At 41.0% G+C, this 17,317-nt stretch overlaps 1 protein-coding gene across 14 annotated transcripts in view; it reads right to left on the bottom strand.

Annotated features, from left to right (window-relative positions):
• The window catches only part of FBRSL1 (fibrosin like 1), a 431,893-nt gene that overhangs the window by 227,352 nt on the left and 187,224 nt on the right, over positions 1-17,317 (bottom strand). For all 14 annotated transcript variants that reach the window (XM_069961046.1, XM_069961041.1, XM_069961052.1 and 11 more), the window contains exon 4: positions 2,139-2,240. In XM_069961046.1, the coding sequence (XP_069817147.1) occupies positions 2,139-2,240 (102 nt within the window). The remainder of the gene's footprint in view (positions 1-2,138; positions 2,241-17,317) is intronic.

Raw genomic sequence — 17,317 nt, 5'->3', positions numbered from 1 at the left:
TGTTTTGTGAATAAATGATTAGCACCGCACTACCCCTTTAATTTATTCTGAGGTTTAGGATATGAATTTATTCCAGGGTCTACGGTATGAACTTATTCAGGGGTCAATTTATGTGTTGTTATAGAAAGTGAGAATGACTATAGAAGTGCTGGGGTCAAAAATGTATGCGCAACAAATTCTGCAGTCATCATGAAGGTCTGGACCAAAGGGAGAGGAAAAGGGAAAGAGAATGACTCCTATCAGAGAAGACATCACCTGCCATTCGGTGGATAATAGAGGAGCAGTCACTACTTCTTGTATCTATAACAGTAAATACAGTAACTATATTGCAGTGAGATAGCTATTCTTGTGTAGCTTAGAACTTAGTGCTTTTCCCTTCCTCTATTAGGGTATGTGCACACTACAGAACATGCGCCGAAATTTCAGACGGAGGCTTTGCACGGGACTTGACGTTCCGCCTGTCCCATAGACTCAATGATATTCAGAAGCTCAATCCGCTGTCTTGAAATTTCATACACTTATTTCTCCTGGAAATATAAGGCGCGGTCTACACAGAGATGTTTTGTGACACAGTAAATAACCTGTAGTGCTACAAAAAAATCTATGTATAGCAAGGCTTAACTGATATCTGTGTGTTACTAACCCAATAGAATAAAGCCCCTATTACACGGGGCGATATTGAGGAGCAAACGAGCGCTATTAGCAATCGCTTGCTCCTCATTTCCCACTTGCTGCTGGCGCTATTACACGGGGAGCTGCGGGGGAGGGGGGGGATAATTGGAATATGGAGTGGGAGGAGATATAGTATTAGGGCTGGTGGTTGTTGTGTGCCAGAGCTGCTCTTTAGTCACAGTCTGGTCTTACATGCCTTTACAGGATATAATTAGTAATGGACCTGCATAAAGAAAGTTTCTGATCACCATTACCATGTGAATGAATAGGAGAAATGTAATGGTCTTCCAATATGACATAGACGAGGATAATAAGAATCCTGTAACAATGGGTTGCCACCCTTGTCAAATACCCCTGTGGGCAAAGCTCATGACTAGTACAAAAAAATCCATGTGTCATCTATAACCATTAGATGCTGTAAACTGTACTACATGTAAATAGCTTTTTGGTTGCTTTCACAAGTGTACTTTCCATTGGTATTAGATACTATAACATTAGTATTGATAATATCACTAATAAGAGACCTATTAGGTAAAACAATGTCTATAGGTTTATTTTCTAACTTGCTCCAAGACCTTACCCAAAGTGTTGTAGTAAATTATTTTCACTCTGAATGGTGCCTGGTTATGGGTGGTGTAGGATAAAGTTCAGTTATTAATCATCCTATTAATTCATGATCTAGAAGTAAGGGTCAAACAGGCTTTCCAGGGAGGCAACCATACTCACCTACCCGAATCCCCCACTACTGCTATTCTGTGAGCGCTAAGTTCCTGTTGCTTACAGCTTCCTCTAACATGTCCATCATGTCAGCCAGTAGTTGGTTAAGCAGGCATTTTCATCAGTGTTGACATGTCAAAGAAAGCAGTGAGCAGTGGAGAAGTAAAAAGAAATGGCAGTGATAGGGTATCAGGGTAGGAGACTATGCTTTTTTTCCACCCAACTCCAATAAAATAAGGACAAAAAACAAACAAACAAGCTATTATAGCGTAATCTACAGAAATTGTTAGTAAATCAAAAGCTGAACTGGAAATGGGTAAAATGCTAATTTTGAAAAAGTAGTCCTGAGAAGGGATATCTAAGGGAGGAAGCAAGATTAATTTGTATGTATATAAATAACCCATACAAAATAATGGGTTAAAAGCTGTTCAGGAGGCACTCCCTCCCTCTGTCTGTCTGAAGCAAAAAGAGGTTCTGTCTCTGGAGGTAACATGCCTCCACCAGCATAAGAGCTGTAAATCTGTCAGAGGTGTAAAGCTTGGCACATTATTTGCTGAAGTGACCATAGACAGACTTTCTCATACTCTATATCTCAAAGGTAATGTACATGTATAGAAGAGCATTATTCACTAATTTAATAAATGCTAGGTTAATTAATTTCTGGACTATGTCAGACATGTTTTATTTCACATTCCCACTTTTAAAATATGATAACACAAGCAGAAACCCCACAGTATAGGAATACCTACATCACTGAGGCAGTCATGAGAGCTGCTGCGCTGAGAACTCATGGCTTCTTTGATGCTGCTGTCGTCATTGCTTCTGCCGTTTCTGTTCCTGGATACTTTGACCTAAAACATGAAGAAAGAGGCATGTCAGGATAACCAATGCTTCTATGGTGAGGCCATTACACCACAGGTTCTACAACAACTATTTTGTGATTAACCTATTTTAAAGAACAGGATAAATATGTCTTGGTTTCAAGAGGTTTTCTTAGGGTGCGTTCACACCTACAGGATCTGCAGCAGATCCGCAGCAGAAAATAAGCTGCGGATCCGGTAAGTGTGAAAGTACCCTTATAGATTGAAGTGTATACCAATCTACTGTAAAGTAGTTGAATCAACCAACTCATACAACATGATTGTCCTTCTTTTGAATGGCGAGATATAAAACCAGCACTCCCAATGCTGTAAAATCAGTTCTTCAATTCAACATATCCAAAACAGAATGGGGGACTGGTATGTCTTATCTATGTATGTTTTTGTCACATGGATTTGTACAGATCCACACAAAGCCACGCTAAAAATAAGGCTGCTTAAGAGCTTGTGCAGATTTGAGCAAAAATTTGCACACACACACAAAAAAAAAATCACACATAATAAATGAAACTTGCCTATGATACAAGACATAAATGAGATTTCATGCTTTTGCACTCTTTTTTCAATGGGACAGAATGAGAACCAGATGTCTAACATAAATTTGAGCAAATGGTTCTGCAAAAATGTGCAACTTTTTGACACAAATTCCCACAATTATTCCCCCTCAAGGTGTACATGCTTATGTGGTTTTATCTTGGAGGTTCTCATGCATTGCACATCATCATAGGTATGAACAGCTCTCCTTCTGTACTCATTCTTGGCACTCGTGCAGATTTGTCCATGTACCTATGGGATTTCCGCACTTCAAATTACCGACCAACAAAAGGTTTGAGCTGATCTAGTTATCAGTTTTATTAATTCCTTTGTTCCTTTTCCAAATATGATTAAGAAATCACCAGTTATGGTACAACAGTGGGATGGTTTTATAAGGAAACCTGTCAGACTTAATGATGCTCTGCACAGGAAATCAAATTAGAGGACTGGCTGACGTTATTAACCTGCCTGAGTGAATATCAATTTTTAGATGTACCACGGCTTCTGGGTCCCAATTTGTTATTGAGAATTAAGAAGCACTGACAGTGGCTGTGACAGATTGTCTTCATTTACACCTGCTGCCTATGACTAGGGGTGATGCTGCCTAACTTCATCAGCAAATACCTTAATAATACAAGTCCTTCCGCAGCTCACACAAGTATTCATTACTACAAAGCAGCAAATAACAGAGCTTTTTATCTATATGTATCAGAAGAGAAGCTGTCCCACAAAATGGAAATGCCAGCAAAGTGATAAAATGTACACAGGACTAGTGAAAAATCATTGTTAGAGCCACAAAACCAGACCTAGGTCACTGTACGTCAGAGAACATTATGGAGGACCATATTCAACACTGAAGATTCCTGCCAAATTCGTGTTATTTTTTTTTCTAACCAGTGTTCCACATTCTCCTGGCTGAACTAATGAGTGAGTATGCAGAAATTCTACACAATGAATTAAAGCTTTTCTGCCATTGAAGCGCTGTGATGAGGTTAATATACATGTTAGATTGTTGACACAATCTGTCAGCTAAAGGGTACATTGAAGTCTGTATTACATGGCCCGGTGAGTGGGGGTGAGTGGCTCAATGATTGTTTGGGTTTTCAGTGTTGGTATGTAGAAAATAATAAAACTTGTATGCAGCTGCAGACATTTCTGAACCAGTCTCTGTAGTGACAGCCAGCTCAGCCAATCACTGCCCACGTTGGTGTACCGTCTAGGTCAGTGATTGGCTAAGCAGGCTGTCACCGCAGATGCCGGTTTTGAATTGTCCTTGGCCGTTGCAATCAGCAGTGGATGCAGAGACAAGGCAGGAGGGCACTGAAGGAGCGTGGAGAGGTAAGCATACCTTCTTTATTATTTTCTTTATACCAAACCAGCCATCGGCCGCGCATCACCCACTACACAGAGCGATCTGGCAGGCAATCATTTTTTTTTAACAGGGGTTATCAGTGCACCAGCAGTAAAGCAAATATATATATATATATATATATATATATATATATATATATATATATATATGCGCAGTGCTTTGTGTTGTGCGTAGGGGAGGGGGGCCCCTTAAAATTTTTTGCTACGGGGCCCCCTTGAATCCTAGCTACGCCCCTGACCAAACCATTAGGACGGCATTGGACTTAAGTGAAGTTTAGTTGGAGATTAGAAAAATCACTTTAAAGTCACTTTAAAAATGTCTTGAATGCAGCAGCCAGGCTCATCTTCCTCTCCAGCCGTTACACTGACGTCTCCCCTCTGTGCCAGTCACTGCACTGGTTACCCATTAAATACAGAATACAGTTTAAACTCCTCACCCTCAACCATAAAGCTCTCCACAACTCTGCCCCTCCATACATCTCTCCCTCATCTCCACCTACCTTCATTCCCGTGGGCTGCGCTCTGCTAATGATCTTACACTAACATTTTCCATAATCAGAACCTCTCGCTCCCGCCTCCAAGACTTCTCTCATGCTGCACCAGTTCTCTGGAACACCCTACCCAAAGACCTCAGACTTATCTCCAACTCCCACAGTTTTAAGTGTGCCCTAAAGACTCATCTCTCCCAGAACGCTTATAACATTCCCTAATCTCGTCTTCCTCTCTGCTATACCTTCTTCATCCACTCTATAATCTCCTTGGTGCCATGTACTTTCTACCTGAACCGAGACAATGGCCTCTAACTGTTTGTATCATTTTTATTTTATTCTAATTTATTTATTGTGTAATGTATTATAAATGTTACTTGTATTGTACTTAAAAAAAATGCTGCAGAATCTGTTGGCGCTTTACAAATAAATATTATTATTATTATTCTTATTATTATTACAAGTTTTGATCTGTTGCCATCTGGGTACCTGACTAATCGCTACAATTAGCTGGGAAAAATGTGTTCTCTATGACTTTTGTACCACACGACTGAGATGGAATCCAAATGTAGGTCCATGGGACTGTCTTGAGCACAGAGAGCAGGAGGAAGAATGCTCAGCCATGTGCTTAAAACTTTTTGCATGTCAGTTTCTAGGTTTAGAGTCTCTACGACAAAGTCAAAAGTTTTTAAAGTGACAGGTGTACTTTAAAGTATCAACTATACAAGTAAACAGAAGAAAATCTTGTTAACATTGGTTTCTCTTGAGAGCATGCAAGAAACCCAGCAGTTTAATGCATGCCATGCACATTAGGTAGGTACTTTTCAGGCCTCCACAATGTGGCTATGTTCCCACTTAGGGAACAGATTGGCCAAGTGTCTGTCTTATATAGACAAGGGCTAATAATGATCATTATGAACATTTTTTACACATAAATGTGACAATTTTCACATCAAAAGCCATGCAGTTGCACGGTCAAAGCCCTGGGTTCTTCTTTTTTTCTTCTCACAGCGATATGAGAAAAAGAAGATGATAATTTTCCGCTTTTGATTTACAAAACAAAAACGCTGAAGATCTCTCATTTCAGCAGTATTTCCATTCAGTGTAAAAAAAAAACACCCTTAGGCTTAGGTTTCCAAATCCTTTTTGGCCGTTTTACCACAGTTATTGTGGATTGCCATAATTTTGGCATCAAAATGGCGGTCTTTCTAAAAGATGGCCATAAAACAGCCAAATAAAGACGTAGTGGAAACATAGTCTTCAAGCGTCAGCTGAAGGAAACAATACGAAAACATCTGAAAACTGGTGGCGAAAACGTGAATTTTTATGCTAAATACATTATAATTGTAATTGTGCTATAAAATTCATCAGAGAAAGGGTGTTAATTGGGTGAGAGCTTTCGCCTCACTGCACGTTTACAATACCTTATAGTGCTAGAAGCAGTCGAATGCCACAGGAAAACAGTGTCTGATCAGCATCACTTTTCAGATCACAGACAGCCGGCCCCAGCTCATTATTAATAAATACACTTCCATTTATCAAAAGCTCCCTTTGAGCGCAACAGGGAGCCTGGGGCAAAAGGAGACAAATTCTTTTCTTAAGTTGTTCTGAAAGGTGGCGGGCGAAGGGACCCTCACCCCCATTAACCCAGTAGAGTTTGCTTGCCCCCACTGGGGGGAGAGGGAGATGCTTTCACAGCGGTAAACTCGCACTGATCTTGTGCCATCTCAATATATTTGTTCATTATCTTGCGCACACACAGAAGCATTTGGAAATGTACTCGGGGCACAGGCCAAATTGAATCATCTGCCTTCATTTTCCGCACGAACCACGGCTACAGCTGCTGCAAACAGGCTGAACGTTTATTTATTTATCTAGGCGGCTGGTTTTGCTCTCTCTTAAAGGTGCAAACTGCGCTATTGCTATTTTGTTTTAACCCTTTTCCTTGCTGCCAGATTAGGAACGCTGTACATTTTCTATCATACCAAATCTACAGTTTTGCAACTATACTGAAAAACAATCAGAAAAAAAAAAATTACTTTCAAATCAACTGGTGCCAGAGATTGGTTATTTACTTCTATTAAAAAAATCTCCAGTCTTCCAGTACTTATCTGCTGTTGTATGTCCTGCAGGAAGTTGTATTCTTTCAAGTCCGGGGAGCAGGAGAGGTTTTCTGTGGGGATTTGTGACTGTTCTAGACAGTTCCTGACACGGACAGAGGTGGCAGCAGAGAGCACTGTGTCAGACTGGAAAGAATTCACCACTTCCTGCAGGACATACAGCAGCTGATAAGTACTGGAGATTTTTTATAATAGAAGTAAATTACAAATCTCTGGCACTAGCTGATTTGAAAGAATTTTTTTTTTTTGCTGAACTACCCCTTTAATATATACCAAACAGATATTGCAAACTTGCTCCAAATGGAGGCCACACTACTCTCTTACTCACTGGCCTTCAAGAATACCAACTAGAATTAAAGTTAGCTAGAAATTTTACACAATCATAAGGGAACATCGTGACAAAGTAATTTCATATGTAACTGAAGTTAATTCTTGCTTACTGATGGGGACATCGAAAGAACACAGATCTTCATGGGTCCTTGAGGAGAGAATCTGAAGGAAGCCTGGAATAGGCCAGGGCTAACACTATAAATAGCTGCTGTGAGACTTGTGATTAGCAAGTATCTAAAATTTCCTTCCTTGAAACGATCCACCTCTATGTGAATTGCAACCCAAGGACGCAACCTCTCCAGTCAAATAGCTGGAAGAATCAGATTGAATACTTTGCTTCCATTATTTCCTAACTAAATTACCTTCAATAGCCATCAGCTTTGTTTTGAGACAATTTACAGGCTAATAAATATAAATGGAGAATTTAATTACAAATATATTGGAAAGCATGAAGAAGAAAAAGAAAAAAAAAAGTACTGATTCATACAAATAGTTTCAAAGCTGATATTTCCAGATCATTTGAGACACAGCTGCAAATTCAATAAAGTGTAGCAATTATAAAGACACCGTTTTTATAGAATTCTGCACAAATTAAAATAAAATCTCCTGTTGTGTCTTACTGATAGATTAATCCTGCATGAAATATGAATATCTTTAGAGTTATAGAGTTACACAGCTCATTACTAGAGATGAGCAAATCTCGAGCACACTCTGGTCCACACGAACACTCGGCATGTGATTATCGGTGGCTGAAGAAGTTGTATGCAGCCCTAGGGAGTCCTAGAAAACATGGATACACCCATAAGCTGTAGCCCTGTTGTCCAGGAAGCCTCAGGGCTGCAACCAACTTGTTCAACCACCGATAATTTAATGCAGAGTGCTTCGATGAACCAGAGCGCGCTTAAGATTCACTTGTCTCTGTGGAAATCAGTGGGGAACAGGCAGAAAGACACCAGGGGAGCGTGAATTGGTAAACCACTGGCTCCTCGGGTGACCGTTGTCTTTATTACACAGGGCGATATTTACCCAATTAGGCAGATAATTGCCCCATTTTATGGGGCCCTAAGAGTCAGACTTAGGGTCCTATTACACGGAACGATTATCGTTAAAAAAATCGTTAGATCGCTCAGATTTGAACAATAATCCTTTAGTTGAATAGCAGACAGCGATTAAATGACCAACGAGAAATCATTAGTCAGTTAATAGAGTTTGGACCTATTTTTATCGTTGATTGTTTGCATGGAATAAGACGTCGTTCAGTCATTAGCAGTAGCGGCAAACACAATAGCGAAGACAAGACGACCACAAGAATGAACATAAGTAACGATTAGAGATGAGCGAACCTGGAGCATGCTCGAGTCGATCCGAACCCGAACTTTCGCCATTTGATTAGCGGTGGCTGCTGAACTTGGATAAAGCCCTAAGGCTATGTGGAAATCATGGATATAGTCATTGGCTGTATCCATGTTTTCCAGACAACCTTAGAGCTTTATCAAAGTTCAGCAGCCCCCGCTAATCAAATGCCAATCGATCGGGTTCAGATCAACTTGAACCCGAACCCGGTTCGCTCATCTCTAGTAACGATCATCATTCCGTGTAATTGGGCGAATGATTTCAAGTCGTTCGCAATAGCGGTCGCTTGCGATCGCTTATCGTTGAAAAATCGCATAATAGTACCCTCAGTGTTGGTAGTATGATAGCCTGGCACTGCTTTGTTTCTGCAGGACCTGGAAGACTGCTCATAATTGAAGAAACCAAGAATTCTGTCCATCTGGTCATAACCAAAAGCCCAAGAGCACTAGTGTTATGCATCAGGTCAAATATGCAAAACAAATAAGCGAGTCCACCTCTGAGTGGCTTAAAAGAAACAAAATTAAGATTGTGGAGTCACAAAGTCCTCACCTGTATCCCACTAAGATGCTGTGAGAAGACCTTAAATAGGCAGTATATGCATATAAACCCACAATGTAGCCAAATTAGAACAATTCTGTAAAGAAGAGTGGGTCGAACCTTTCCAACCTCAATATATACTACAAGTTAGTACAAATGTTGACTGCTGTTGTTATTGCTAAAGGTGTTAGAAACAGACATAATGGGGGCAATTACTTTTACCACATAGGTGACAGAGGCTTTAGTATCTTTATCTTCAACAAACGAAATGATCATTTATAAGACTGCATTTTGTGTTTCCTTGTGTTGTCCTTATTTAATAATAAGGGTGTGTTCACATGTACCACATCCGCAGCGGATTTCACGCTGTGCGTTTTGCACTGAAATCCGCTGCCACACTTTATACAATTACAGTCTATCGCCCTGCATTCTTACAGCAGATTATCATTCCGCTGTGTAGTAAAAACCATATTTAAGTAGTAGCGAGGCTGATAAAAAAATATTAAATTGTAAATACTTACCTGCTTGTGCTTCTGCTTCAGTCTCCTGGCCCAGGCTCATTGATGGCTTGCTCAGCCTATCAGTGTGCTGCCCTGCCGAAGCCAGTGATTAGATGTGCAGGCTGTCAGTGAGACGGGACCAGGAGACTGAAGTAGGAGCACAAGCAGGTAAGTATTTGCCGTTTATGGCAGGTAAGTAGTTAAATATGGCTTTCATTAGATTCTCACAGCATGATAATCTGCTGCGAGAATGCAGAGCCATAGACTGTAATCGTCTACCGCAGCGGATTCCACTGCAAACGTGGTATGTGTGAACCCACCCTAAAATGACCTAAAACATTTTATTTTGGCACATATAGAAGGAATTAGGGTACCAGGCTTCCTTCTATTAGACCTACTTCATTGTTGCTCTTTTATCAGCACAATGAAGCACAGTTCTACTGTAAGAACAGTTAATGGTGTAAAATGCAAAAAATTACAACACTCTGGATCAGGCGGTAATGTCTTAAAGCAAAGCCATAACCAGCTGAGTATGCAGTGGGACAAGTGTCACTACAACAGATGCAAGAACACTTTACTGGAGCCCTTTGGTAAAATTCCCTGATTTTGCTCCAGATGTTTCTCTTTCATGCAAGAGAGAAATCCAGCGGCATCAAGCTGTGAAAATTTCTTCTGATCTGTCAAAGCCTGCCATAACCCAGAAGATGGAAGAAAAAAATAACACAATCCGAGTTGGAAAAGAGAAGTCTGTTCTTACACTTGGGATTATTGGACGCCATCTGTGTTTTAAAGGCTTCAGTAGTACTTTATGTAGTCTTTGCTGAAGCTGACAATAAAAGAAGGTGTAAAGCATTAAAACATATTGGAAAAAATGGTTTGTGGCTTACGGAAATCGCAATAATTTCAAAGAGACATTTTACTTTGATGTATAGAACAATACTTCACTATTTCCAAGCTAACTAGAAAGGAAACATAAATGTGGTATTTCATAATCATTCAGAATTCAGCGACGAGGTTAGCACTTGCACTAGAAAAGAACTGTCCCCAATACCGCCGCTGTTAACTCTTCAGTGTCAACACTTTTTATAAAGAAAGGCCTTGAAGAACCCAGCCATTCAATCTTGAGGATATGTTCACACAATGTTTTAATTCGGGCGTATATTAGGACGGTCGCCATTTTGAAATGAAATTACACTTGTTGTCTGATAATTGCAGCCATAAATAAACAGCATGAACATGGAAAAAGTCATGTGAACATAGCTTTACGATAAATCTGCCATTTTGAAAAATATGTAAAATCTACACTCACCATGTCTTACTAGATTAACCCCTTAAGGACCTATGTTGAAACAATATGCCAAAGGGTCTGGGGGCTCTATGAAGTGAGCTCCGGAGCTGAGTACGCTGCTATCGGCAGCCAGGTCCTCACCGTTAATGATGGGCCGCAGCGATGTTGATGCCATTTGTCATTAACCCCTTCAATGCCAATGGTGACTGTATGGGTCCCAATCGCTTTCCCTGACTGCCGGAGGTCTCTTACTTACCTCTGTGCAGTCAGCTCGGTGAACTTCTAATAAAGTCTGCCACAGGCAGACTATATGTGAAGATCACAGATGATACCGATCAATGCTATGCAGTGGCACAGCATTGACCAGTGTAATGATTGCCAGCATTAGTCACCTAGGGACTTGAAAAGTGTAAAATAAATATATATATTAGGGATGGTCCGAACCCGCCGATGTTCGGATGAACCCGAACGCTCGGCATGGGATTCCCGCTGTCTGCCCGCTCCGTGCAGTGGGTGGATACAGCGGGAGGACCGCCTGGAAAACTGGGATACAGCCTATGGCTATGGCTGTATCCCAGTTTTCCAGGCGGTCCTCCCACTGGATCCGCCCGCTGCACGGAGCGGGCAGACAGCGGGAATCATTACCGAGGGTTCGGGTTCGTACCATCCCTAATAAATATATTATAAATATATATATATATATATATATATATATATGTATATATATATATAAAAAGACAAATCGTCCCTTCCCCAATAACAGTTTATAACTAGAGATGAGCGAACAGGGTTTGGGTTCGAGTCGATCCGAACCCGAATGATCGGCATTTGATCAGCGGAGGCTGCTGAACTTGGATAAAGCTCTAAGGTTGTCTGGAAAACATGGATACAGCCAATGACTATATCCATGTTTTCCACATAGCCTTAGGGCTTTATCCAACTTCAGCAGCCCCCGCTAATCAAATGCCGAATGTTCGGGTTCGGATGGACTCAATGGGACTTAAGCAAATTGCATAATTCCCCTACTTCACATGTTTTTGGCTTCATGGCCTCCTCATGTGGCCACAAACAGGCCAGGGAGGCCGCAAAGCATTTAGGAGAACTGAAAATATACCTGGAAAGATTCCTAGTTAAACTTATTTTCCCACAAATATGTATTCAGTCTGCTTAGCTCCCTCTGCTCCATAACATGCTAGGTTCCCGTTACATATCTCCCAACTTTTTGGATGGCCAAAGAGGGACACTTGTGGTTCACTGCGGACCAGATTACTAATGTGTGTCAGTAGCTGTCCGCATTTGCAAGGACCCACTGTCATGGGTGTCATATGGCTTAATAGTTTTTTTTTTGCGGCACGGATCATGGCCCCAAAACGGATCCGTAACACCTAGAGATGTGTGTTTGGGGCCATAGAAATCAATGAGTCTGCATGTGTGAAAGGGGCCATAAATGTCACACGATTCATCTGAATATAACAATTTATAGGATCCAACTTCCACCACATGATAAAATAATCTATTATACAGGAAGAAACCAGACACCATTATTAATGCAAATCTAATTCATAGGTCAAAAAGAGGGAAATGTAAGGGGCAAAGAAGGACAGAGGGACTTGGCTCAAAAGTAGGGACTGTCCCTCCAAAAGAGGGACACTTGGGAGGTATGCGTTAAAATGTGACCCAGGCTACATCACCATAACATAAGCTTATCGGTAGGCAATGAACGCTTTGGTTGGAATGACTGCAATGACCATTGCAAGGAACACAAGCCAAAGTGAATCCGAGTGACATACACGTTTTGTGTGTGCAGAACTGGTCAAAATCTGAGAAGACCAGCTAAGGTTTTTGTATGTCAAACTGTAGAAAACCTACCTCCTCTTCAGAAGATACATAAATTGTATGGTCTTCGGAAAGCCAGCACAACAACAGCCGCAGTAAAGCCTGAATTCTGCTATTCTTAATTAGCTTCCGACACGGCTCAGCTTTGTAATCAGCCTGTCCTGATTAAATGACAAGAAAGGCCTTCTGATGCATACTGAGATTGGTTAATGCACTGTTTCCAAGGTGTTACATCGAAAATTGCCTGTGAATTGATTTCTTTTATTGAATTAATAAGTGTTATCGTACAGTACAGAAGGTAATATTGCCACTGGATGTGAGCGATAACGTATAATTACAGAGAATCAAAGCCTAATCGGCCCAGTCGAGCCAGGTGTCAACATTTTAATTGTAGTTTGGGAATGCGCTGTAACACAGATGATTAAAAAAAATAAAATAAAAGGCAGCAGACGGGCCTGCAGCAACAAAAATACGCTGCTTTGTTTCCTCACAATGCTCCATAGGCGGCTTTGATTGGAGAAGATGCTTCATTCAACAGACAGATGTGATGTTTAACAAATTAAAGGTGAAAAGTGTACCCATTTATTACCTGTATTTCATCAATACATCTATTACAGCTTACTAACGCGAGCAAAAGCATGTTATTTATTATAATTCTGTTTTTATTAACTACTTAGCGCAACACATGATACATCTATTATGTTGGTGCCATGCAGTTAGCATCAAGCACTGTAAATGTATGGCATTAGGATGGGCAAAGAGGCTTTATCCCCACCACCCTCCTCAATTGTAAACTGTAGATTCCAGCTTCTTCAGGTGGTGGTGGGGGATACACCATAGTCTACAACAGGGGTGTCAAACTCATGTTCTCCAGCTGTTGCAAAACTTCAATTCCTATCATGCCTGGAGAGCCAAAGCTTTAGCTGTCCAGGCATGATGGGAATTGTAGTTTTGCAACAGCTGGAGTGCCTGAGTTTCACACCAGTGGTCTACAACCATAGGCTGCATCCATGTTTCCAGGACTCTCTAGGGCTGCATCCAACTTCCGCAGGCACTGCTAATCAAATGCCGCACACTCAGGTCTGGAAAAAACACTGTACTCCATACTACAATTCCCAAAATGCACTGCTTTCTAAATAAATAAAATCCACTGCTTTCTCTCTAAATTACTGCCCTCCCAAATCGCTCTTGCCAGTTCTCTGCTGAAAACTTTTGCAAAACATCTAATTTCATGGCAGATTATTGCAAATCCGTGAGGTTGTGGTACCTGCTGCATTTCTTTCCTGTATACTCTTATGATTCGCCAAAAGGCAGAATGCTGTAAACACTCCTCATTCTCCCTAAATAGCTAAATAAAGATACTGTAAATGTTTTTGTGTATATGAGAGGGAGATGGTAATGTAGGCTGTAGAGCCACATGTTCTGTGACATCAGAAGATGATTTGTTTTCTTGGGATGGAGGAAGGGACTGGGGTGACAATACAATGTTGTGTAGTTCTTCTATATTCAGCTTCCTGTCAGGGGTGAGTCATGTAAAAGCATGCCGAAGCCAGTACAATTTGTGATAACACTATACTAGTAATGGTCCTTTTACATGGATTGATTGTCGGTCGAATTTTAACGATAACGATCGCATTTGAGTGATAATCGTCTCGCATAAACACAGTGAACGATCAAGCGACGAGTGAGAAATCGTTCATTTTGATCTTTTAACGTGTTCTCAAATCACTGTTGGTCGTTTGCTGAGAATTCGCAGATCGCTTTAGGTAAACAGTCTTTCACAGATTGACCCTATGTGAGAGATTGGCTTAAGCGATTTTAAAACGATCGCAATAACAATTTTTTCAAACGATTTATCTCTTCATCTTAACGCTATATTCGTTATAAAAATAAAATTGTTGCCTTAAAATCGTTAAATGATCGATTGGACGAATTATCGCTCCGTGTAAAAGGACCATAAGTTAAGGCCCTATTACACAAATCGATTATCAGTTGTATTTGGCTAACGGACGATAATCGCTTAGTTTAACAGAAGACAATGATCAGCTGACATGCATGATGTTGGCTGATCGTTGTCTTTCAACAGGCTGAAACACCATCGATCAGCTTAGCAATGATCTGCTGCCGACGCAACATGTAATAGGAGCGGCAAAAGCAGACCGCCCCTATCCTCTATGGGCTGTCCAGACCATCTGACCCTGCACTTACACGCTCACTGTCGGTGCATGTAATAGCACTGGCAAGTAGGGAACAGGGAAAAAGCTGACCTAACAAGTCGGCATATCTTCGATATCTGAAGATAAAGCGCGCGGGACCCGGGGATGAAGACAGCGCGGAGAAGCAGCCAGGACAGGTAATGTATGCTGCTGCTTGTCAAATCGTCGGTCGCCGCGCTCCGCTATTCAACCATAGCGATGCGCGGTGGGGGAACAATGATTTTAGGTCTGGCCCTAAATGAATGATCAGCTGATGACACGATCATGGGCTGATCATTCTCTCTATTTCACTGAACGATAATCAGCCAAATAGGGCCGATCCGGCCGATTATCGTTACTGTGGAATAGGGCCCTAAATCATAAGTCAGTCTAGGCCCAGCGGGACCTGAAGCCAATGTTGTATAAGGTGAAACAGAGAACCCAGTAAGAGGGGGGTGCAAGGCAGCCATTTATCCTATTTATGCATATGCTGAGAATTTGTCAAGAGTGTTTCTTTAAATAACTAAAATGTAGGTTTCAAAATACACGTCCCAGCATATAAAGATTTTTTTTTTTTTTTTAAGTTAGCTTTTAAGTTGGTTAGAATGCAGCCAGTAAGACTCGGTTCACACTGCATTTTTGCAATCAGTTTCATGCAAAAAAATAAAAAATAAAAAAGATTAAAAACGGATCTGTGTGCATGGATTTAGATCTGTTTTTCCATTGGCTTTCATTATAAAAAAAAAAAACGCATCAAAAAGCACAAAAACGCAATCGAATAAAAACGGTTGCATTTTGAGTCCAAATGGATACACTCACATGCATTCGTTTTTTACATCTATCTATATATTCATTTTATTTTATTTTTTACATAAAACGGATGGGGGGGAAAAAACAGATTGCAAAAACGCTGTGTGAACCCAGCCTAAGCCATTTCTTTCTCTGTGGCCTTGCATTTGACAGGCCTTTATAAAGAACAGATAAACAGAGCTGATAAATAGGATGCCATAACAGTCAATGCCTAATGGAAATAATCCAAGACCTTGTTGTTATACACATAGAAATGTAGTTATTGAGATTCAGGATGCCCATTAGTTACAGTCTGGATCTATATGCAGCCATTTGTGATAGCATCTTTATTCAATTAACTGCATGTTGTCCCAGGTGCTAAGAACATCGGGGAGTAAAAGAGAAGACAAATGATTTTACAAGCCATACAAAAACATTTGTCAGGCTAGAATCGACGACTAGGCAGCTCTGGAGGCGGCTTATCTCCCTGATAACAAAACAATACGGTATATTGAAATTCAACATGCTCAACCCTTCGATTTGGGAGGGCACCACATACATGAAATGGTTGGCTAATCCTGATCAAATAGGTGGGTTTGGCTGACTTTCACCTAATGTGTGTATGACCACCTTTGAAAAGTGTATAGAGTTAAGGGGGTTCTCCAGTGCTACAAAAACATGGCCACATTCTTCCAGAGCCAGCCCCACTCTTGTCTCCAGATTGGGTGGGGTTTTGCTGCTCAGTTCGATTGAAGTGAATGGAGCTTATTTGCAAACCGCACCTGAACTGGAGACAAAAGTCATGTTTTTGTAACACTGGATAACCCCCTTTAAGGCCCTATTACACAGAGAGATTAAATGCCACATAGAGCTGACGAGTGCTCAAACCTTTAGCTGACCGCCGTTTCTACGCGTCAAAAAGTAATCTTCCGTCGGCCGCAAATCTCTCTGTGTAATAAGAGATGTGCGGTCGATGGCTGATGAAAGCAAAGGGCTGCATGAATATCACCAGTAACATTCATGCAGCCTTGCCCACACAATTACCGCGCCTTGTAACCGCCAGCACCGATCTAACAGATGGGGTTGGGTCATGCAATACAACCTTTATAGAGCTGTTTAAAGGGAATTATTGTCTCTAAAATCTGCACTATTACTTGAAAGTGTTCTTGGTTGCCCAAATAGGTAAACTCAATGAGATGAAGATGCTTGTGAACAAGCCTATCTAGATGGGATTAGGGGGAAGACACATTGTGACTTCTAGTACTAAAGATAATAGAGTTGCAGAACTCACCATACAGTATCTTCTCTTCAGGCTTTACTGAAGTTCACAAATACATGGAGATATCACCGTACGTGCGTCCTCCCTCCCCTGTGGTTGTGTCTGGTGATATCTCCATGTATTTGTGAACTTCAATAAAGCCTGAAGAGAAGATACTGTATGGTGAGTGCCGCAACTCTATTATCTTTTGTACTAGAATGACATCAATAAACTGCTACTGCATACGCTGAGCACTGCTACTGTCTCTATTCATTGCTTCGGCTTCCAACGAGGTCAGTGGTTGGTAGCCCTCCTGCCGCTTTGTGTGAATAGGGTGGTGCCGGTCCCTGTTCACTTATTCTTATCAGATTGGACATTGTGACTTCTATCAACACTGTCTCCACCTTTTTGACTGTCTCTTTAGAACAGTTCTTCTCAATTCCAGTCCTCA

The sequence above is a fragment of the Dendropsophus ebraccatus genome, chromosome 3 (assembly GCF_027789765.1).
Source record: "Dendropsophus ebraccatus isolate aDenEbr1 chromosome 3, aDenEbr1.pat, whole genome shotgun sequence".
NCBI lineage: Eukaryota > Metazoa > Chordata > Amphibia > Anura > Hylidae > Dendropsophus > Dendropsophus ebraccatus.
This window is presented reverse-complemented; position numbering and strand designations above follow the sequence as displayed.